Below are 24333 nucleotides of genomic sequence, written 5' to 3' on the forward strand. Positions count from 1 at the left end.
ATTGACTTGCCCAGGGTCACACACTTAAAATGTCTGAGACTAGATTTGAATTCAGGTCATCCTGAATCCAGGCCCAACACTCTATCCACAGCACTGCCTACCCACCCCTAATATTTGAAATACAAATCCTCACAGAATTATTCCAGTTTTACAAAAAGATAAAGTCAACATAAGAGAAATTAAGTACTTTTCCAGGGCCACATGCTAAGGAAATGGTAGAGTATGAACTTCACTTGGATCTTCTACTTCCAAGTCCATTGTTTCTTCCATGATTTCTATATTTTAAAAGGTTCATAGAATCATCAACATAGAGCTAGAAAGGATGTTAGAAGCCATCTAGTCATTCCTATCATTTTACAGATGAGGAAACTAAGGCACAGAAAAGTTAAGTGAGCAACACAGGGTCATTCAGCTAGGAAGTGGCAAATTCAGAATTCATGGTAATCAAACCAAAAATATTGTCAAGAGGTAATAAGCTTCTGCACTAGAATGGGAGAAGTTGGGATTGTGGAGAAAGTGAATGCACAAATATATCAGAGGAAGTTAGTGTGATAGTGTCAAAAGAGTGCTAGAGTTGGTGTCAGGAGACATGGGGGTTCTAATCTCAGTTTTGTTGCTAACTGTCTCTGTGACTTTGGGACAGTCACTTTTTCTCTATGGAATCTGGGTTGCCCTGCTATAAAATAAGAATGTTGTAGCAAAATCCTGTTAGAGGAGCATTAAAAAAAAAATAACACAGGATTAGAAAAGGGAAATTATTTGAATTTTCACAAAAAGAGAGTTGAACCTTCAGACAGTTGGCCAGTGAGGTTGGCTTCAATCTCTGAGAAAATTCTGTAACATTTTAATGAGATAGTTAGTCAATATACAGAAATGGAAGGCATGACCACAGGAGAAAGGATAGTGATCTCATTTCCTGTTTGACAAGTCTACTGAACTAGTTGATCAAGAAAACGCTATAGACAATGTTTGTCTAGATTTTAGCAAAATACTTGATAAAAGTCACTCACATCATTCTCAGGTAAAAGCTAGGGAAAGACAGGCTATATGGTAATAAAGTTGGGGGAGATTCAGAACTGGTTGAATTGTTCATGGCGTGTGGTCAGCTTGGAAAGTGGTCTTTAATAGACTGGCCTGGCAATCTGTGCTCTCTCAGCCTTGTGTCCTTTGCCTTTTTTTCCCATCAATAACTAAGATAAAAATCTAGTTGAGTTTATATCAAATTTGCAGATGGCTCAAAGCTTGAAGAAGGAGATTCTGATTAACAGTAAACATGTAATCTTTCTTGGGCCTGGCAGTTGGGGATTGTTGCTGCTGAGGGGAGTCTGGTGGTCTTAAGGCGAGGAGCCCCCAACCCCCCCCCCCGCCCATGGGGGGGGCCATGACGGGACTACTGTGGAGACATCTTTTTTGAATTTCTAAGACCAGGTTCACAGATGATGCCTACATAGACGACTGAGAGCAGTTGGGCTGAATGCTTCATTGCTGAGCCAGTCACTCAGGTCTCCTGGCTGTCTTGGTTGCTATGGGAGATTGGAGGACTATTACAGTGCCAATCCCTTCATCAGAAAGCAAAAATATTTCTCAGTTTACCTCAGAAGCCAATATGTCTCCTTCAAATTTATACTCACAGCAAATTCTGTGTGCTTCACTACCTTTGGCAAAGAATGTGCACAATTTTTTCAGGGCTTTCTGCACAGAAGAGAATGTTGACCAGAGTATATCCTATCTTGATCAGGAACAACTAGAAACATCTAGGAGGGAAATGATTGGGCTTCAGGAGAGAGACAGACAGCTACAAGGCAAGAACAGAAATTTGCACCAGTTACTTAAAAATGAGAAGGATGAGGTACAAAAATTACAGAATATCATTTCGAGTCGGGCAACTCAGTATAATCATGATATGAAGAGAAAAGAACGTGAATATAACAAGCTAAAGGAACGTCTTCATCAACTTGTTATGAATAAAAAGGATAAAAAAACAGCTATGGATATTTTAAATTGTGTAGGGAGAGCAGATGGAAAGAGAGGTGCTTGGAGAACTGGCAAAACTGAAGCTAGGAATGAAGAAGAAATGTATAAAATTCTGTTGAGTGACTATGAACAACGCCAGAAGCAAATTCTATTAGAAAATGCTGAACTCAAGAAAGTCCTTCAGCAAATGAAAAAGGAAATGATTTCTCTTTTGACACCACAAAAGCAAAAACCTAAAGAAAAAGCTGAAGACAGTTCAGGGACTGTACTGTCCGATGTTGAAGAAGATACTTCAGAACTAAGTAAAGAAAATATGTGGGAACTCTCTTGTGAAACTGTGAGAGAGCAACTTACTAATAGCATTAGGAAACAGTGGCGGATTTTGAAAAGTCATGTTGAAAAACTTGATAATCAAGTATCAAGGGTGCATTTAAGAGGCTTTAAGGATGAAGAAGTTATCTCAAGACAGGATCATGAGCAAGAAACTGAAAAACTGGAGTTGGAAATTCAGCAGTGTAAAGAAATGATCCAGACTCAGCAACAGCTTTTACAGCAGTTCACTGCATGTGATGATGACACCTCCTCATTATTACAAGATTGTTATTTACTGGAAGAAAAAGAGCGTCTTGAAGAAGAATGGGCCTTATTTAAAGAACAAAAAAAGAACTTTGATAAAGAAAGACGGAGTTTTACTGAAGCTGCTATCCGACTAGGACTAGAGAGACAGGCCTTTGAAGAAGACCGAGCTGGTTGGCTAAAGCAACAGTTTTTAACCATGACTTCCTTTGACCATAAGAACTCAGAAAATGGGAAACCTCAAAGTGCCTTCTCAGAAAGTTCTGATCAGGACAATCTAACGCTGCACTCCGAGCCTTCAGTATGCACATCTAAAATCACTAAATCTCTTCCTGCTTCCCCTTCTACTTCAGAACTTTTCCAGACAGTTCAACATATATCAGAAAATAGGTATTAGCCTATAAGTGACTTTATTTTCATGTACTTCTGAAAAGTTCTAGGTACTTGCATTGTTGAAACAAAAGCTGCCCTATCAGTCTTCATCCATGGAAGAACTTTCCATTGTCCATAGAAAATAATTTTTAGTATTTGACCAAATACTGGTATTACATATGTTATGTAATACATATGTATTATAATGTTAGTTCAATTACTTAAATCCTTTAAAAATGTAATGATTTAGAATGAATGACAAGGAACTAATTAGCTTTTTAAAAAGTACTTCAAATACCAAATCAGTTCATGATAATTAGAAATTTATTTAGAGGAAAAATGTTGTGTATCTATTTTAAAATTTCTATAAATGTACCCTTTTAATCTTTTTAATAGGAAGACAAGGAACATACATCAATCTACTAAATTTGCTTGGTGAAGAAGAGTCAGTCTGAGGATGATGTGTAATTTTAGATTTCCCTACCTTTTCCCCTTATCTCAACCTAAGATACTTTTTAAGATTTTCATTCTGTTTGTTCTTTGACTTCATTTACTATGCTTTGGGTTGGACTTTTTCCCAATGGACTGGTAAGAAAATGCCTGATATATGCTAGAGGGAAAGAATGATCAAAGCAAAAGAGAAGGTAGGGAAGTTGTAGCAGAGACAACTGCTGGTAGAAATTGGTACTAGGGAGAAAGCTGACTGCTATGTCCTGAGCCTTAGAAAAGAGGTGAGTGTGGGGTACAAACCACTCTGAACAGAAACTAGGGTGCTGTGGGGAGCATTCTGATTGAAGGGAAGAGGGGATCTGAGTGAGAGCAGTCTCCTCCTAAATAAGGAGTGAGGGGATTGACTGGCGGCTTTCTTTAAAAGAAGAAATACCAGTGGGGTGGGGGAGGGAAAGAGCTCTTAGTATTTTTTGATAATTTTTTTTAAAAAAAGTGAGATTCTAAAAGAACCTAAAAAGTGCAGTTACAAATGGGAAAAATGGAAAATGCTTGCTCAAAATGTTAGCAAAAACATGAGGCTTCAGTCAGTTATCATAAAAATGGAAATTGGTAATTTGAGGAAGACAGTCTTTAAGACTTAAAATTTTCTTTTAATATTTGTTTGATCTTAACTAAATACAAAATAAGAATTTAAAGTAAGTGGAAATGCAACTGATTATCAGTCAAAATGGAAATAACATGAGCCCAGAGAATAGGTTTTTGGAATTCTCTTCTGTCTGGAGAGACCAATAGGAACTGTGTAGCCATTGTTGTTGTTAAGCATAGTTTTACTTAATTTAAAATTAAAGGCTTCCCTTTAGTGGGAAATTTTAAATTTTATTACAACAACAAAACAGGATTGGCGGCTTACTTAGCCTCCTTCAAAATTATCTCCGAGTTTGATTAGTATTGTTCACATCACAAAGAAAAGACATAATATTTCTTCTGGCTATTCTGAAAGCCAACATAATGAAAAAAATGTGAAATGGATATTACTCCCTTCTTTCATACTTAGGGGCCTATGAAATTAGGACAAAATCATAAAAAGTAGTTTTTTAGAATAAGATTGTAAAAAGAATTTATAAAATGGAACTATACTGCAATTTTAATATAACTTTACTTCTTAAAGTGTCTTAAATCTTCTTGTGTGTGGCATCCCATTATTGAATGACCTAAAAAAATCCTTAAGGTGATTTAATTTACCATGTCATGGAGCTCAAGGACAGTATCTCAGGGAGGTCCAATTGTGTATTTGTTGTAATATTTATTGGCAGATTAAGAAGTTAGTGTTAATCATAAAGATGGCCCATTTTAATTATTATTATTATTATTTTTAATCCCATACCAATGCTATATATGTTGGTTTCAAGGCAGAAGAGCACTAAGGGCTAGGCAATGGGGGTGAAGTGACTTGCCCAGGGTCATAACAGCTAGGAAGTGTCTGAAGCCACATTTGAATCTGGGACCTCCCATCTCTGGGCCTGGCTCTCAATCCACTGAACTACCCAGCTGCCCCCTAGGTGGCCCTTTAAAAAAAAAAAACGAAACAAAACTTTCTGCCTTAGTACTAACTTTAAGCACATAGGGTTAAGTGACTTGCCCAGGGTCATGTAAATGGAAAGTGTTTGAAGCCAGATTTGAACCCAAGTCCTTTTGACTCCAGGCCTCTATCCACTGTTGCTACCTAGCTGCCCTGTTCCCCCCTTGTCCCCTCCTTTGTATTTGGAGCCTTGGCGCTTCTTTAAAGACTGTGTCGTAGAGTGTGGAACTGAGAGAGGGACCTTAGAGAACCCCCAGCCTAAATACCTCATTTTACTGCATGACACTGAATGCTGGAGAGATCCTGGTAGGAGCAGAGGCAGGATTTGAACTCATATCTTCCAGTTCCAAATACAAGGCTCGTTCTTCTATGCCATTTATAAATAATATCTAAGAAAGCCAAAATTAAGTCTGAAGAGAAATGTTCTAGACTGTTGCTGATAACTTTATAATAAAAACTTTCTGTTGAAAAGTATTGTAGGATATTTAGGTGAAGTGTTAGACTTACCAAAGACTTCAGTGGGTCAGTCCTTTTAGTTCAAATAAAGAGAAAACTTTCCTGTGTTTCTGGATGACCTGAGTCGAGCACTAGAAATGGTGATGCTGCTTCATGTGATGCCCTGGAGAATGTAAAGTGCTTTTCTGGGGAGCCCCAGCCTCTGTGGACAGCTTGCAGCCAGCTCGGCCTCCCATCGGCGGGTCCCCGTTCAGCGGAAGAGACAGCAGCATGCCGGGGCTGCTGCGACACCACCGGAGGGCCGCCGCCCTGCCCGCCTGCCTCCACCCAGCCCGCTGGTGAACTGGCCTGGGAAGATGGTCGGAGGGTTGAGTTTATCTTGGAAAGGAAGTTCAAATCGAAGTAAACGCTACCTAGCGATGCTAACGGGCTTCCCCACAGTTCAAGCAGTCGACTGAATGCAGCTACAGAAGACACTAAACCATGTCAGATTGAAAGGGGGTGTACAGGTCAGACATGGAGCATGGCGTCGACGGGGCTCGCGGGAGGGGGCTGCTCGGCTTCACGCCCTTGACTTGTGCGCACTCCCCCGCAGAGCACGCCGAGGGCTTCCTGTGGCGGCGTGGCTACGCGAGTGCATCCGAGATGCCCAGTGGCATGAACTTGATTATACTTCCTGGTTTTAAGAAAGGTTGTCGTCCGAGTTGTTGGTTCTCACTCCCCTCTGCTCTCCAAAGAACTGAAATGTTACCTGTTGAAAACAACATAAAAGCTTTGGATTTTTAGTAACAGAAGCATATGGTTCTGTGAATAAAAGAATGTAGAGACATTTTGGATAGAAATCGAAGCACTAGAAGGAGCATTTCCTTTTTGCAGAATAAAAGTAGCACTTTTAGGAAACCAATTATTGTAAATGTTTAATTTTGTCCCAAGTGTAACTGGCATTGGAAGTTTTGCCTCTACTTGAATGTACAATGTAGATTTTTAACAAAGCAAGCTCTATATTTATTATGTCTTGTGTGATTTGGAATTACCTCTTTCAGATGTTTTAAATTGAGATTTATGTATGTTTTGTACATAGTTATACATGGTTATGTTAAGATGCTTTAAAATTAAATAATTTCATGCATTCATAATCATAGTATTTTACATGCCAATTTAAATCTTTTTTAGTAATATTCTGTTTACAGATGTATTAGGGCTATTGCCATATTACATTAAAGGATGAACTTTTTAAATGTATCTGGGCAATAAATGTGAAAAAGCTATTCTTAAAAAAAAAAAAACAGTAAACATGTAAGAAGATTTTAACAGACTAAAGAATCAGCCTGACTCTGATATGATAAATAATAATAGAGATAAATGTAAGATTTTCTAACCAGGCTTAAAAACATTAATTTTGCAAGTACAAAATGGGGAAAATATGGATAGGTAACATTGTCCCAAAAAGATCTGAGAGGTTCTATGGGCTAAAAACTCAAGATCAATTTACAGAGTAATATGACAGCCTAAAAAACTGAGTGTGATCTCTGGCTGCCTTAGGAAAGAAATAACATCTCTGACTAGGAAAGTAAGAATAACACCAAACTCTGCCCTGATCAAACCATATATGACATCCTCTTTTCCATTGTATAAAGCACATTTTTGGAGAGCAAAGTTGGGAAGGGAAGGGAACAAGCATTCATTAAGTATGTGCCAGACACTGCTCTAAGTGCTTTACAGTTATGTCTCATTTCGGATCCTCCCAATTCTGGGAGGTAGGTGCTATTTTTGTGCCCACTCTACAGGTGAGAAAACTGAGGCAGACAGCAAGTAAGTGCCTTGCCCAGTCACAGAGCTAGTTAGTATATCAGAGGTCAGATATGAACTGAGATCTTTTGACTCCAGGCCTAGCATTCTTATCCACTCTTCCACCTACCTGCAGTTAAAATGGCGGCACAGTAGAGCATCCAGAGAAGGAGGATTAGAATAATAAAGGGCCTTGAGAGTATTCCACATGAGAATCAGTTGAAGGACCTGGGAATGGCTAGTCTAAAGAAGAAAGGACTTTGACATGGTAGCTACTTTCAAATATTTGAAATATTGTCACAGGAAGGATAGATTAGACTTCCATTTAGTCCCAGAAGACAGAACTAGAAGCAATGGGTAGAAGAGCCAAAAAGGCTATCCTTATCAAAAAGGTAAGGAAAACCTTGACAGCAATTAAAACTGTGTAACAATTGGGTTGAGCCATTTTAGGAAACAATGTCTTCCCCCTCACTGGAGATCTTCATGCCTACCAACATGTGGGCATATTTCTGGAGTAAATGTTTGGATGAACCTATTTTGAATTTCAAAATGTCTCTATGCTATTTGTCTATAGAGAATGTTCCAAAAGCCTTAGTGCTATTGAAAAGCTATTGAACCCAGGCTGGATAGATGATCAATCACTTATTGATTATCTTGTTGAGAAAATTCCTATTCCAGGGTAATGTGGACTATATGACTTTGAAAGTATCTTCCTCCTCTAAAATTCTGTGTTCTATGACCTGGCAACAGTTTGGAAGTGGGGGACTGGAAAGAAAAACAAGCCAAAGATGACAATCTTTAGAACTGGAAGAAAGCCTCCTCTATTTATTTTATTTATTAATGATCTACTTTTCTATTGCTTATCCAGGACCAAATAGTTTGGATAATGACTGTTTCATAATATAGTTTTAATCTAGTAAACATCCTTCCCTAATTTTTCCATTATTTCAATGATATCCCATTTAAATTACCAAAAAAAATATTTTCTTGAACCTCCTGATCTTATTGATGAGCCAGATGAGGCCCAGAGAAATTAACTGACTCATTTTCCCAAGATCACACATGTAGTAAGTAAACAACCAGGATTCAAATTCAGTTTTTCTTACTACAAACTCAGAGCAGATTTTGTGGCAACACATAATAGTCTTGTTTCAGATAGGTTGATTTCAAGATGTCAGTTAGATATCCAGAAATATATTCAAATTGGGAGCAGCTACATGTCACAGTAGACAGAACTCCAGGCCTGGAAGTAGGAGGATCTGGGTTCAGATCTAGCCTCTTGTATTTCCTAGCTCTGTGACCTTGGGCAAGTCACTTAAGCCTATTTGCCTAACCTTTGCCTCTCTTCTGTCTTAGAGCTGAAATAAAGTTGCAACTTGCCAAAGATCACATAGTCAACTTGTGTCACAGGAAGGAAGGAAGAAAAGGAGGGAGGGAGGGAGGGAGGGGGAAAAAAAGGATTAAATGAAATGAGCCTGTTGTCTTGCTTCCTTAGAATATTAGTGCTAAAATAAATAAATATTCTTCCTTAAATAGCCCCTGATTATTGAATCTGAGTCACTCCTTGCAACTTTGGTTGTAGGAAGAGCCACAGCATTCTAAATGTTGGAGAGCAGTGGTGAAAATTTGCAATTTCTAATAATAGTTCCAAAAATAGTGACAGGGAGGAACATTGTATTTTATATAGGAAAATACCAAGGCTGCCATTAGAAGTAACCCAAGTTGGGAGTTTGAATATGCTCAGATACCACATTTTTTAAAGTTCTTTTTATTATTAGTCATTTTCTGCTATTGAGCTTAATTACATTTTTGAATACTATCTAAAGCATCAGTCATAAAAAACACTTAAAAGCAAAAACAGTTATTTTATCAAAGGTTCCGATATATATATTCTCTTCCCTGGGGGTTTTCTCTGTTATTCAAATAAAGTTCTGCATAAATTGCTTTTCACTGAATAGTAACCATTTTGGGAGAACTAGGGAAAAACCACTGGAATTGTGATTTCATTGGTATAAGGAACTCTCTTGGTAAGGAAGCCCTTCTCTAGAATGTAAATTGGCCCCTTTTCTACAACCTGTCGTCTTAAGAGTTTCCTGTGTCCCAAAGAGGTTAAGTGACTGGCCCAGGGTCACACACATTCAGCATGTGTCAGAGGCTGGACCCAAACCTAAGTCTTCTTGGCTTCAAAGTTGGCTCACTACCCACTAATACAGGTTGCCAATTGAAGGAACAGGAGAAGACAAAAGCATGTCACTCCATGAAGATAGTGAGTTTCTGATATACAGTTCTAGCCACCAGGTCATGTCTTGCTAGCTATTTAATGAAAACTAAAATTTTGCAGCTTACAGTGATAAGTTGCACAGTTTCTCCTTTCATTAGAGAGGTCAGGGACTATGGGTATGAAATAAGACATAAATTGTCAGACATAGTAGATGTGTTCCTTATTATTATTATTACTGAACTTTTTATTTTAAAAAACTTTTATTATAAGAGAAGGGGAGGGGACATATACAGAAATAAACATGATGTTATAAGAATAAAAGGCATTAGTAAAATAAATAAAAGAGCATCTTTTGCAAAAAAGAAAACAAAAAGCAATTTCATGTTGAATTTGTAACTAATAATCCTGTTTTCAATTTTTGTTTCTTCTATAGGAACGTTTAGATTTTGCAATGAAAGAAATTATTTTTGACTTCCTTTGTGTTGGAAAGCCAGCAAAAGCTTTCAGTCTCAATCCAGAGGTATGACGCTTTTTGTAAATTTTCTAGTGTTTTATCCTGTTTGTTTTATCCTGACAGAGAAATTTTACTATGTGGGATTGAGGTCGAGGAGGGAAATCTTTTCTAAAACATAAAAAATGGGTTTCTGTCAAATATCATGTTATTTGAATAAACAGCATGGTATTCTGACATTTCCAAAGTAAAAGTTTGAATGAAGAAATTTTGAATTTCAGAATGCCTCTGTGCTATATAAGATATCTATGTCTATACAAGGTATCTAAAAAAAATCTTAGCATAGTTTTAAACTATTGAAAATTAACACACTAATAAGACTTCGGGGATACCAGGTATATTTATTCCTACCCTCCAAAAAAGCAAGGATTTGGGGGAGGAGAGAATTAATAAATGTAATTCAACCTCTTCATTTTACAAAGGAGGTAATGCCTCCTAAGCCCATGGTCACTAAGTAGTAAACAGTGGAGCCATGATTCAAATCTAAATCCTCTGACTTCCAACCCAATGCTTATTTCACTGTCTCATCATTAACTATAAACTTATTTTGCAAGAGAAAAAACTTTGATACATTTTTATTATCAACATTTACTTTTGTGAAATTGGATTCCAGTGAATATTTTCAACCCTTGAAATAAGACTCAGACATCATCAAAGAATAGTAGAATTGCAAACCTCAGAACCAGGGTTCTTAACAATTTGAGGTTTCATAGACTTCTTTGGCAGTTTGGTGAAGCCTAAGGACCCTTTTTCAAAATTTTTTGAAACTCAGAATTGAAGGAAATGCTCTATTTTAGCTAGATGATAGTAAAAATAAAGCTGTAGATTTTTTCCCATCTGAGTTTATGGATTCCTTGAAATATTTCTCTGCACTTGAGGTTAAGACCCTTGCCCTAGATCTGGAAGGGATCTTAGAGACAAAAGTCATCCTTTTATTTTATGCCTGAGCAAACTGAATGCCCTTGAGAGAGCAATGACTTGCCCAAGATCATATAGGAAGTTAATGACAAAACAAGACTGGAGTGCAGGTGTCCCATAACTCTTAGCACAACTCTTATTTCTTTCTAAAAGAGCATGTTACCTCATTTGTAGTTAGGAACACATCTGGTAATCACCAAGGAAGCTCAGCCCCTGAGGTCTCTGTCTGATGGAATAAAAACAGAGACCTTCCCAGCAACCTCAAGACATCCTCAGACTCTCAATACTTTCCATCAAATAAAACATGTAAATTCAAAGCTACTCTTGCTGCTGCCACCACCCTTAACTCTAAGAATTGTCCCCAGCTGTCAATCACTCAACCAATAACTATTCCCTGCGAGTCTCCTCTCCGCTCAGTCACTGAAGAAGCCAGACAAGCTATGATAACATTAACCAAAAGATAAGCACCTCTGTGTCATTCTGCTTCCTGGGTGCTCAGGCTGAACCACTATCAGAGGTGGCAGTCCTGATTTCCAGGATTGTTAGGAATAGTAAGGACAAAAGAACTTCTGAGCTTTAGGACTGACCTAAGAGACAGCCTTCTCCTAGAAAAGTGATAAATTATATGTCGATAACACTTTACAATACATTAAAAAAGATTGTGCATGCATTCACTCATTTCATTCATAGGACAATCCTCCAACGTAGAAGTCTGAGGTTCCAGATAAAGTGACTACACTTGTCATAAACTAGCTGCTCATTCAGCTAGAACAGGGCTTAAAATTGAGGTTTGAACTAATAGTCTGTGTCTGCAGCTCTTACCATATGTATTTTTTTTTCCTTTCTACATGCCAAAGCAATTTCAACATTCCTTTTTTTATTTTCAGTTCCAGATTACCTCCCATTCCCCCTCCTCAGATAGTAAGCAATCTGATATAGATTTTACTTGTGCAATCATGCAAAATATTTTATGGAATAATTTTAAAGCAATTTTCATACACCTTGTTATAGAAACTTTGAAGCAAGGTGTGAATGTATTTGTATAGAAAAATAAACAGAATGAGGCTGATTAAGGAAAGAGACAAAAGATAAGGTAATTTCTCAGTGATTATCTTGCACTCAATTCCATGTGTGCCATGCAGTTTAGGGAAAGATTAGGGTGATTTTTAGATGAACATCTAGAATTATTTTCACCAAATACCTAAAAATCTTCTGATATATCTTGTGTAAACAGGATTTTGCCCTTGCCTTTGAGGAGGTTTCTGATACTTGGTGCCTCATACTTTTGCCTTACCCATAAGTAATGTGGAACACTGGAAGAAATGGCAAAATCATCCTTGAGATAACTTTAAAAATTTATAAGCCTATATAAAATATTCTACCATTCAGGACAATGCAGCAGAAAACTGAAAATTAAGGAGAAAAGAAGTATAGCTCATGCTAGAAATTTTGGCATTTGTCTGTAGATAATTTATGAATTCAATTTAAATGAAATTTAAAATATATAGTCAGCCCTCTTTCCTCTCCTCTCCTCTCTCCATCCCCAATATACACGTATTCACATACTCTACCACCTCTATTCTTGTCCTCAAAAATTATCTTATCTCACCCCTTTTGTAAGTGGACAGAACCTAGCCCAGAAGCAAAGGAAAGGAGGCCTTTATGGAGGCTATGGATAATCTACAAATTGGGAAATTCATTTGTACATACTTGAGAGTTGACTACATTCACCAACCCTTTCCATTTTACTCATTGTAGTGATAATGGCATTATGCATTATGTCTCCTTGTCCAGAATGCTCTTTATAATTCTATTTGTGGTACTTTAAAACCTAGAACTAAAAAAGATTCAGTAAAACACAACTAAAATAATAAAATTTTTGTATAATATTAAATTGTGTTATTAAATGCAATTAAATATTTAAATGTACTTTTGTACATTAAAATAGATAAATATACTTGAATAAATTAGTACTTCAATCTAGAAAGCAGTCTGTGGAGGAAGATGGTCAGAGTCTATAATGACTAAGATAGGAATAGGAAATTATAGATTAGAACCAATGTCATCTTCAAGGAGGAAGCTTTAGGTTGAATCAAAGGAAGTATCCCTCTCCCCCCAAAACATAACAAATAAGTAAATGTATTAAACTTGTTATCCAAAAGCTAAGAAAGTAGAATTTTAAAAAGAGTTTGGATACAAATTTTGTTCCTAATTATAACGATTTCTCTTTTTATTATTTTTATAAATATATTTTCATCTCAAATATATTTCTCCCCACCCCTACTCCAACAAAAAAGAGCTCTCTTGTAACAGATTGGTAAAAGTTGTTCAAGAACGTTACAGATGATTGGTGGATAGAGCCTAATCTTTAAAGGTCAGCTCATAGAAGGCAACGTCCATGGGCCATTGATCAATAGACCACTTGAAAACCATTGGTCTGGATAGACCAATGTTGGTACCAATTGTACCAACTCCATGTGGAATTTCATATGTTTCAGAGCTTTTAGCAGTATGTTAGATTTTTACTTTTTCTATATTAAATTTGAGATTGATTGTTTTGTGTGGACATATTCATGATTATCTCTTTTACCATTCTTATCCAATATTGACCCTCATAACCAAATTTAGACCATGCCCTGAGTACTTTGTACATTAGAGTGCTTTATAGGTATTTATTCATAATTTCATTATGTTTATATATAATATAGTATAATATAATGTTATAGTATATATTCATGTTTATAACTATTTTCTCTGAAAGATTTATGTTTTATTTCCATGAAAATACTAAAATTATTTCTTTTTTCATCCTTCTTTTTTTTTCTCCTGCAGAGGATGAATATAGGCTTGAGGGCCTTTTTGGTAATAGCTGATAGCTTACAACAGAAAGATGGTGAACCTCCCATGCCAGTAACAGGAGCTGTCCTCCCTTCAGGAAACACTTTGAGAGTGAAGAAAACTTACTTGAGTAAAACTCTAACTGAAGAAGAGGCTAAAATGATAGGTGAGTGATACACATGCTTTGGATTTTAACCGTCTTGAGCTTTTTGAATGACTAGGATATTCTTTTCTTTATAAAACTTATTTTTAAAATGGTTTTATGAAAGTAATTAATGAGAAATCTTGTCATGCAATCTTTTGATTAATTCATGCTGTGCTTTATTAGATTTCTTTTAATCTTCTTGGCACTTCCTGGATGAATATTTTGACTTCAAAATGTTGAGTTTTATCTTTGGTCTTTCCAATCTTTTAATATTGATAATCCAAATTCTGCACTAATGTGCCAAGACATCTGTGTGCTTTAGGAGATAATCCTGTTTATGAAATAGTCCAACAGCAAAAATTTATTTTATAGTTCATTTCTTTCTTGTTGTTGTCCTAGAGCAAATTGTCCAATATATGCTTTAAATATTCTAAATCCTAGCTTGAGCCAAATTTCCTTCTGAGTTTTTTCTTTACAGAAAGTTTTCTCAGAAGAATTTATTTTTATTTACCAAAAGTATATTGAATATGTTGAATTTATTTGTATTGATATTTCCTTCCTACAAAGCCCTAGACTTTAGAAATTTAATAAGAAATTGGTCATAATAATTGCTATGGCAAATGCATTGTTTATGGTCTAAAAAGGAAAGAAGACAAAGAAAGAAACTTCCTGTATTAAAATAATCATCCATAATTGTATTATTCAAAGGTATGATAAAATAAAAAGTTTAAGCAAAAACGAGAGAAGTGACCTTTATTGACAATGATTTCCATGAGGTACAAGCTTTTCAGTTCCTTTTTTTTGCAGGATGTCTATTACATTCTATCCCTATTTGTGTTCCACTGTAGGACATTAATTCCATATTTAATAGGAAGCCATAAAACCATAGTCTTTCCAGGCTATAGGAATATCTAGAATGTTAGTTTAATTCTTCCTTTTCTAACTTTAAATTTTATTGTGCCTCAAAGCCTTTTTCTCTATTCTATTCAAATAAATCCTACCCTGACTGTTAAATAGTTGATATTATGAAGCTTTTAAAATCCTGAGCTAGAATAAGATTTATAATGTATTCATTTAATCAGCAATAATGTGATTTTTTTAAATGTCAGACAAGAACCCAAGTTTAAAATTGGAGCAAGCACTGTTTATGGCATATAATACACACAATTTTCGGACTTCTTATAAATTTTCAGTGGGAAACTTTCTCTCTACATATCTGAATTCCATGATAAAATGTATATAGTCAAAAATGCAGTTAAAAATAACTATTTTCTCTAGGTATGTCCTTATATTACTCCCAAGTACGAAAAGCGGTAGACAACATTTTAAGACACCTTGATAAAGAAGTGGGAAGATGTATGATGTTGACAAATGTCCAGATGTTAAACAAAGAGCCAGAAGACATGATCACGTAAGTGTTAATAAGGATTAACTTTTGAGTGAATGAGAATTTCAAATTATATACTCAGTTTATGCTGAGTTTTATATTTATGTGACCCATCATTTCATTTCATTTTATTGCAACTAGAATTGTAAAAATAAAAAAATTAATTCCCAACATTTATATTGTGGTCAATTACAAAAATTAGGATAAACCCAGAGTTTCAACTACTTGGTGGAACAAGCACAGATTAAGTGCCTCTTGTTTACAAAGCACTAGACTAGCCACTCTTTCTTAATCACATCTCAGTCCTGAGAAAAGTGGGCAGACATCCTGGGGTGAATGAACCAGTGCACATTTGTTTCAGAAAAAGGATGTTGAGCAAGGGTAGTTGACTGCCAAGCTCTACCTCAGGCCCATGTACTTTTATCGTGTGGAATGTTACCAATTCCCAGAAAGCACAACCTTATAAATCTTGCCTTCGGCTCTTCCCAGTATCTAACAGCATGAGAATATGCCCAGTTTACTGAGCAGAAGTAATTGAACTACACTCAGCACTTCTAATTAAATCAGCTGTCTCTAAGCAGATACATGGGACAGTAAGTAGAGCACTGGACCTCAATTCAAAACATGACCCTGGACAAATCACTTAATCTCCATTTGCCTCAAGTTCCTCATCTGTAAAAAGAGATAATAAATCCCCTACCTCCAGGACTGTTGTGAGGATCAATCAAAATGATATTTGTAAAGTGCCTTAAAGCACTCTTATTAGTATTAGCCATTACTTGTAATACTAGTGTATAAGGTAGCTGAGATGAAAGAGAAATCAGCTATTCTGACTGTCCCACTATATTGCCCTAGGATCATTTTCTTAGCCAAAATCTAAGGATCCAGATAAGTAAGTGGAATTTTCAAGAGAGAAATTAAGGGCAAGTAGGTGGTGCGATGGATTGAGTGCCAAGCTTGGAATCAGGAAGACCTGAATTCAGATTTGACCTCAGGCACTTAATAGCTGTGTGACTACATACTTCACTTAATCCTGCTTGTTTATCTCAGTTTCTTTATATGTAAAATGTGCTGAAGAAGGAAAATGGCAAGCTACTCTAGTATTATTGTCCAAAAATACCCCCCAAAAAAACAAAAAACAAAGGGGGATCATGAAGAATTGAACAGGACTGAAATGACTAACAACATAAAGAAACTGTTCTGCAATTTGTGTATCTTAATTATCATTAACGAAAAAAGTCAATCAGCCAGCATTTATTAAGCCCCTCCTGTAAGAGATTGGGATCCAAAGAAAGGTAAAAACAACCCTTCTCTCCCCTCCCCCCCAAAACAGGACAAGAAGATAAAGCTACAGTTCTACACTCTTTATATATTTGAAACAGCATTTAGGGTCATTTTAAGAGGTTTGTGTGACTGCTGCAAAAGAATCAAAACTGGCAGCTAGGACTCAAAATCCTACAAATGTAAGCAGCAGTTTCCCTCATCATGTAATTTATATCCCATCCCTCACGCTGGAATTAACACTGAGTGCGGCATATCCATATCAGCTCCAGCAACTGGACTGGGATGATGTGGGGCACACCTTGCTGCAGGTTGACTTCCACAGTCTGCCTGGGGATTGACCCAGATCTTCTGAATCAATACATCATTCAGCAGATTGGTTCTCAATTCACCAGTGCCTGGGAGGGACATTGAAGAGTTTCGAACTGAAATGATTTCATTCTTCCATGTTCTTAGTTCAAATGGAAATAATTCTAGGCTGGTGATATATCTTTATGTATACATATATACATATACACACATACCCATATATATGTGATATATGTTATATGTAATAATTATTATTAACATCACTAAAAGAAATACTTCAAGGAAATAACCACTCCCAGATAATCACTCCCAAATGGCATAAAATTTAAAGATTTTCTGGTTTATAAAATTCTTCTTGTTGTATGTGTGTCTGGGTATTTTATACTTCTGCCATTTGAGAATGCTTATTTGGGAGTGATATTTCCTCTAAATATTTATTTTAATGATGTTAATAATCCAATAATAGAAGCTCACATTTACATAGCACTTTGTGCCTTGCAAAGTACCTTATTTGTGTCTCATTTGGTCTTCATAATAACCCCCTATGAGGGTGGGAACTAGTATTATCCTATTCTAGATTTGATAAAACTGAAAATTAAACAGCTTATCCTGATAACAAGGGTCTAAGTGGGATTTGAACACAAATTCCTCCGACTCCAGGTTCAAGATATATCAGTCCTAGTCCCCATGTCTAGATTCTCTCTCTGATACTAATATCTCCTAGATTTCCTCATCTCAGTTAAAATCTCACTTTCTATAAGAAGCCTTCCACAATCCCCCTTAATTTTAGTGCCTTGTCTCTGTTAATTCTTTCTATTTTGTCACATATAAATACATACAAATATGTGTATATATGTGTTATACAGGCATGTGTCTGTATGTTTATGTATCTAATTTGTACATAATCATTTGACTATTTTCTCCCCCATTAGACTATAAGCTCCTTGAGAGCAGAGACTGTCTTTTGGCTTTTTTGTATTCCCATTGCTTACTATGTATTTAATATTTATTTGTTGACTGACTAGCAATAAGTAAAATACATGACTAACAGATACCATAAGTGATGATCAGGGGGGAAATACTCCTGAATGAGGTTAGTCTAAAAATAGGTAGGGATACCTCCTATGTGGGAATAATTAATTTGGGTAGTAAACAGAGCCCTACTTTATCATCTTGGTATATAAAAAGTGACCCTGAGTTATTAAAGATAATCCCCATGGAATCTAAGCTCTGGAAGGGCTTACCAAAGTGGAAGAGCTTCAAGTGTAAGCCAAACAGCAGATTGCATGTTCCTCCCCTGAAGGCCAGAATAAGTTTGGAGAGATCTGCTACAGTCTGTCCATCGGGTTGGCTACCACCAGATGATAAATGTTTTAGGCTATAGAAATTCATAAAGGCCATCTTAGAAAGCTTGGAATATTATGATTTCTATCAACAGAAGAAGTATTTATACTGATCAAATCATGAATCTTTTAAAGCATTATGTAGATCATTTAAAATCTTATAGAACATTCTTCTTGCTCATGATATAATGTAGAGTGCTGGACCCAGAATCAGAAAGACCTGAATTCAAATTTGAACTAAGATCCTTACCTCTCATGTGTCCTTGAGCAAGTCACTTAACCTCTGTTTATCTCTGTTTCTTCGTCTGTAAAAGAGTTATAATAATAGCAACTATTCTCCAGAGTTGTATTGAGGAGCAAGTGAGATAAAAATTGCAAAGTGATTAGTTTACTATCTAGCACAGAGTAGGTGCCCTATAAATACTGTTATCAATATCATCATCATTATTGTCTTCCTCAAACTCAGTAACACAGACAAGATGAAGTAAGGTTTTGCAAATTTTCAAAGATTTTTCTTCAATGATAGAATCAATCAATTAAATCAATCAATAAGCATTTATTAATCACCTGTTATTTCCCAGGCATTGCTTAGATATTGGATATACAAATGCAAAGGAAATAAAAATGTTCACAGAAAAGAAAATATAGGATAAATAAAAAGAAAAAAAATAGCACATTGGGAGAAGGGAAAATGGGACATACCATATGAAATTTTAATTCTGCCTTTCCTAAAATAAAATGGAAATTGGATGAGCCATTTAAATAGTCTGATATTATGCAAAATCATAAGATTAAATATAGTTAGTAAAAATGGAGCTTCCTCAATGTAATTCAACAAACGTTATATGGTGCATACTAGGTTGTGCAAATGATTAGGTCTTCCTAACTTAACAGACTCCATAAAACCAAAAATCAGTGGAATTGAGATGTGCAGTTGTTTCTGCAACTTACCCAGTCCCTCCTCCTCTAGACATGAATTTTCAAATTAAATGTGCATGCTTTTCCATTCTTTACCCCTTTTATGAGTGATGCTATTGTTAGACATTTGAGCTAGCCAAAGATAACAGCAATAATAAAAATGTTAATAAATAATTTTATATCTTTTAATAATTTTCTTAAAGGTTGCTCATGGTTCTTAATGATTCCCAAAAAGAAAAGTTAAAGAGGAAATCATGAACTAATTAAAGTTTTTAATTCAGGCAATGCTTTATCAGTCTCTCAGAGTTCATTTTCTACTTTAAGCCAACCAAGGTCAGCTGTTTCCAGTCAGCTCTAAAACTAAACCCAGCTGTTTGAAACATCTGGTAAGCAATCTTGGGAGTTGTTTTTTTTTTAACTATATAAAAGCAAAGAACAAGGACAAATCACCAGGTTCCCATTTCTTTGTATCTAGATGAAAATTTGATTTAAAGTCATAACTTCCCTTGGAAGTTGGAAGAAATTTCATACATGCCCTTCCTCAGGAGTCATATAGAACTCATAAGAAAGGTCTGTTTAAAAAAATAAAGACTAGAATATTATTCTGTGCTTCTCAACTGACCCAAAATGCTTGCATTTTAATTTTTTGCACAAATTTTTAATTATTTTTTATAATATATATATATATAATATATAATATAATAATTTTAATAATTTAATTAATTTTTGCACAAAAATTCTCTATTCAAGTAAATAATCTTTTAAATCATGCTAAGAAACAACTCCATACAGCCAAAAACCATCTTAAGAAACATTACAAGGGGCAGCCAGGTGCCTCAACTGGATAGAGAGCCAGCCCTAGAAATAGGAGGACCTGGGTTGAAATTTGACCAGATAATTCCCAGCTTTGTGACCATGGTCAAGTCATTTGACCCCAATTGCCTAGCCTTTACCATTATTCTGACTTGGAACTGATATTTAGTTTTGATTCTAAGAAAGAAGGGAAGAAAGAAAGAAAAAAGAAGGAAGGAAGGAAGGAAGGAAGGAAGGAAGGAAGGAAGGAAGGAAGGAAGGAAGGAAGGAAGGAAGGAAGGAAGGAAGGAAGGAAGGAAGGAAGGAAGGAAGGAAGGAAGGAAGGAGTGCAAAATGTATGTCTGATTGTAATGAAAATATGCTCTGTTTAGTTTATTTCTGTGTTTGATGTAGTTACTATTTCAGGAGGGAATGGCTACTCATGCTTTCTGCCTTCAACCAGAGAGGGGATGGATACAAGATGCATAATGAGACATATAGCCAGTGCAAGAATTTATGCATTTTGACAGTATTTATGTTTTATAAAGGTTTCATTTTTCTTTTTTTAATGAGGTTAGGTGGAAGAGATAGGGAAAATGCTTCTTTAATTGAAAAAATAAATTTAGAAAGAAAATTATGACTAAAAAAAAAGAGCAATAGGCTTCTAAGTTGTTTAGCATTCTTAATACTGTCTTTTTCCCAAGAGAACATTAACTTTGAATCAGTCCAACAATCTTTATCAAGTAAATGTCATTAGAATTTATATATACATATAAATATATATATAATCATAGCCTCTTACCAACCAAATTATCTTAAAGCATATCTAATTAATTTGATTTTTCTATAAAATTATTAAGTGGCAGAAAGTCAAACAGATTATTTAAACATGAAAAGTCAAAGCAATTTGTCATGAAATTCCTTGTTATTTCTACATAGTATAAATAATAGATAAACAGGATACTCTAGTTGGACCTGCCCCATGTTCATACTGCACATTGTTAGCAAAGTGATTGAAATATTTTGTAGAGGACCATCCTGTCCATATAATTTCAAAGGTCAGAAATATCATACACTATGTGATGGTGGTGCCCATTTTTTAGACAGGGTTAGGTGGTAGAGCACATTTTTTGTTTTAGATCCATTGTATTCCCTTGAAATAAGTAGAAAAAAGGATAGGCCTCTTAGAGATACCTTCAGTTGCCTATTGGAGCTGGTTGTAGTTAAATGTCATTATTGCTCTATTTTTTAATTTTGTCTTTGGGAATAAATACAGTGTAATCTTAAATGGCAATATCTTCACACTTCTATTTGAGTTTCATGTTTTTTTCAAAATGGATATGGGATAAGACCTGGACCTATGATTTATTTGGTATAGGGAACTCCCAAATGAAGAGACTTTCTCAATTAAAGTAGGCCAGCAATATCTAAGACTCATATTCTTCAAAAGTTGTTTAGAACTCTAAATGATTAAAAGACTTGCCCACAGTTAAACAGCTAGTATGTATGAGAGATATAATTTAAACAGAGAACTTTCTAGTTCCCAGGCTGGTTTTCTATCTGCTGTTCCATACTGGCTCTCATATTTTCAATGTAGCCTATAAATAGGCCTCTGGACCTACAGATTGAATGACAATTCATTTAAGTATGATAGATGGATGAAGTATAATAGAAAAAATTTTGGATTTGCCATCATATAACCTTGATTCTACCCCTAATGTTGCCACTTACCACCTATGTGACCTTGACTAATTCCTTTCCCTACTCTAACTTGGTTTACTCATCTATCAGCTATAAAATATAAATATATACGAGAATTGAATTCAATGATTCTCCAGGCCCTTCTAGCTCTAACATCCTATAATTCTGTAATACTGATGTCAGCATTCTGGTTCATAAACATTTTCTCCTCAAATCCACTACTGTATCTTTCATTTAAACTTTCTAAATATCTCTTAGAGCAGATCGGGCCAGATGTTTATATTTAGAAAATAGTTATTTATTTTATTTATATTTAGAAAATAATTATTGTAGATTTATATATTATATATATATATATATTATATAGTAGATTTAATCCTACATTTAATATCAAAGGATCCCTGGGTTCTTGCCCCATCTCTGCTACTAAATAGTTATGTGACCCCATCTCTGCTACTAAATAGTTGTGTGACCTCAGATCACTTAGCTTTTCCAAGTCTCAATTTCCTAATTTGAAAAACAAGGGACGTGAATTAAATGGTCTCTAACATATTTCTCTTTAATTTTTTAATATTTTTTTTTTTGCCAAGAAAATTTTATGATCTAAATTGTCCCTCTGTTTTCTGTCCCTCCTCCTTCCCTGGCAAGCAATTCAACGTGGGTTATAATGCATTATCATGCAAAGCATGTCCATATTGTTCATTTTTGTAAGCAAATAACCATAAAACCAAAACTCCAAAATAAAAACCCAAATAAACTACAGTGAAAAAATCGTGTGCTTTGATCTGTATTCTGACTTGAATAGTTCTTTCACTGGAGGTGGATACCATTCTTTGTCAAAAGTCCCTCAGAATTGTCCTAGATCTTTATATTGCTGAAAGTAGCTAAGTTTTTCACAGTTGATCATTCCACAATATGCTGTTACTATATATGATGTTCTCTTGGTTCTGCTTATTTCACTCTGCATCAGTTCATAACATATCTATCTTTAAAATTTTGTGATTCTGTATAACTATGTATGGGGAGATATATGTTCACCTTTTTAAATTTTTCAGAACTTTTTTAGTAATGCATAAACATTGTTTTCTATTTTCAGGGGAGAGAGAAAGCCAAAAATTGACCTTTTCAGAACCTGTGTGGCTGCTATTCCTCGACTGCTTCCTGATGGGATGTCCAAACTAGAGCTGATTGACTTGCTGGCAAGGTAGTGAACAAACTGTGAAATGATTTTGGGGGTAGCAGACTACAATTGGCTTTGGTGCTTGGTAACAATTTCCAAAAGACAGAATGGCTATTAACTCAGGCCCCAATATCAGGAACATACACACTATCAGCAAGTCGTTTTTAGGCACCATAAAGGATATAAAGAAATGGGACATGACTTCAAAGAGCAGAGGCAAGAGTCAAGCAAACAAGTCATGTACAAAGCTATGCCTGTTCCAAACCTTTTTTTCAATAAACTCCAGTGGTTCCTAATCGCCTCTTCAGAGTCCTGTGAGGGCAAAGTTATTTTCAGTATAATGCCAAGACATTTTAATTTCTAACATAGTAAATATCGTACCTATTCCATCTCTAAACAATCAGTGAATATGCATGTAATAAGTACCTACTAGGTCTGATTCTGTGTTAAGTCTTGGAGACACAAAGACAAAAGTGAAGATTTTTTTCCTTAAGGAGCTTAATTAAATTCTATCAGGGAGACACTAGCAAATATGTAGGTAATGGGGAGGGGAACAGTAGGAACTGGGGAGATCAAGGACAGCTTCCTATGGAAGGTGGTGTGTGAGCCAAAACTTTGAAGATAATGAAGGATTCTGAGGGTAGAGGAGAGGAAGCAATGCAATTCAGAAATGAGAGAAAGTGATGGCTATGGCAAAGGCATGGAGTCAGGAGAGTTGAACGTATTAAAAACAATTATTAGAAATAGTAAGAAAAGTAAGTTGTCTATAATGGAGAACGTGTGATGGGGACGGTTGTTTGAGAAGGATAGAGAGGTAGATTGAAACTAGCTTGTAAAAGAGTAACACTTCAAACAGAAGACTTTGTATTTAATTCTAGAGGCATTTGGGAATCACTGGAATGAATAGAGAAATTAGATAATTAATCAATAATTTGAAAGGTTATTTATTCATCCTAACCAAGCCTAGCTAAAATGCCATCTCCTCAATGAAAACATTGGATGTTCTGCCAATAAGAAATGATCCCCCTGTCCTACCAACCATTATATATTCAACTTTTCTTGAACAACTCCAATGCACTTTTGCACTATTGGTTTATATTATATTATGTGTAAACATAGTTTAGCCACTTCACTACAGTACAAGCCACTTTAACCTGGGTCCATGACTTGATTATCTTTTTGATCTCTTCAGCTTGACATCTTACACATATTAAGTACAATTGGACCTTGTTTTACCTGAAATCAACACATGCAAATTCAGGTATATGTGACTGGCAATCAAAAAAAGGCAATCAATAAACTGGCAAATCAATAAAATAAAAAATTTTAATTATATGCTAAATCCACACCATTTTCCCAAGTGGCTTAAAGTCTCACAACAGTTTGTCCAATCATGCTCATTTTCTCTCTGAGAATTATTAATGTGAATCATTACACTATTTTGCACCAAACATTAACTCCCATATCAGTTTTTGTCTGGAATTGTCTCTCTTTTAACAAGTCATGTCTGAGTCAGAGCAGTGCTTCTCTTTGTTTCATTAATTCTATTTAGTTATTAATAATGGCCTCAAAGTCCAAGAGTAATGATTCTGAT

At 35.5% G+C, this 24333-nt stretch overlaps 2 protein-coding genes across 11 annotated transcripts in view; both read left to right on the top strand.

Annotated features, from left to right (window-relative positions):
* The window catches only part of FRY (FRY microtubule binding protein), a 502970-nt gene that overhangs the window by 328285 nt on the left and 150352 nt on the right, over window positions 1-24333 (top strand). For all 10 annotated transcript variants that reach the window (XM_056825142.1, XM_056825138.1, XM_056825143.1 and 7 more), the window contains 4 exons: window positions 9850-9936; window positions 13678-13849; window positions 15107-15239; window positions 22656-22763. In XM_056825142.1, coding sequence (XP_056681120.1) covers window positions 9850-9936; window positions 13678-13849; window positions 15107-15239; window positions 22656-22763 — 500 coding nt within the window. The remainder of the gene's footprint in view (window positions 1-9849; window positions 9937-13677; window positions 13850-15106; window positions 15240-22655; window positions 22764-24333) is intronic.
* On the top strand, window positions 844-3449 carry LOC130453603 (afadin- and alpha-actinin-binding protein-like). The gene is made up of 2 exons (XM_056825147.1): window positions 844-2940; window positions 3319-3449. The coding sequence occupies exons 1-2, from the start codon at window positions 1526-1528 to the stop codon at window positions 3359-3361; spliced, it is 1458 nt and encodes a 485-aa protein (XP_056681125.1). The 5' UTR covers window positions 844-1525; the 3' UTR covers window positions 3362-3449.

Source organism: Monodelphis domestica, chromosome 4 (assembly GCF_027887165.1).
Source record: "Monodelphis domestica isolate mMonDom1 chromosome 4, mMonDom1.pri, whole genome shotgun sequence".
In the NCBI taxonomy this organism is placed as follows: Eukaryota; Metazoa; Chordata; class Mammalia; order Didelphimorphia; family Didelphidae; genus Monodelphis; species Monodelphis domestica.

Excerpts from the sequence above, each read along its gene's own strand:
- LOC130453603 (XM_056825147.1), top strand. The coding sequence starts at position 1,526 with ATGGGAGATTGGAGGACTATTACAGTGCCAATCCCTTCATCAGAAAGC. Across the intron at positions 2,941-3,318 it reads CAACATATATCAGAAAATAG|GAAGACAAGGAACATACATC; the intron begins GTATTAGCCTAT and ends TCTTTTTAATAG.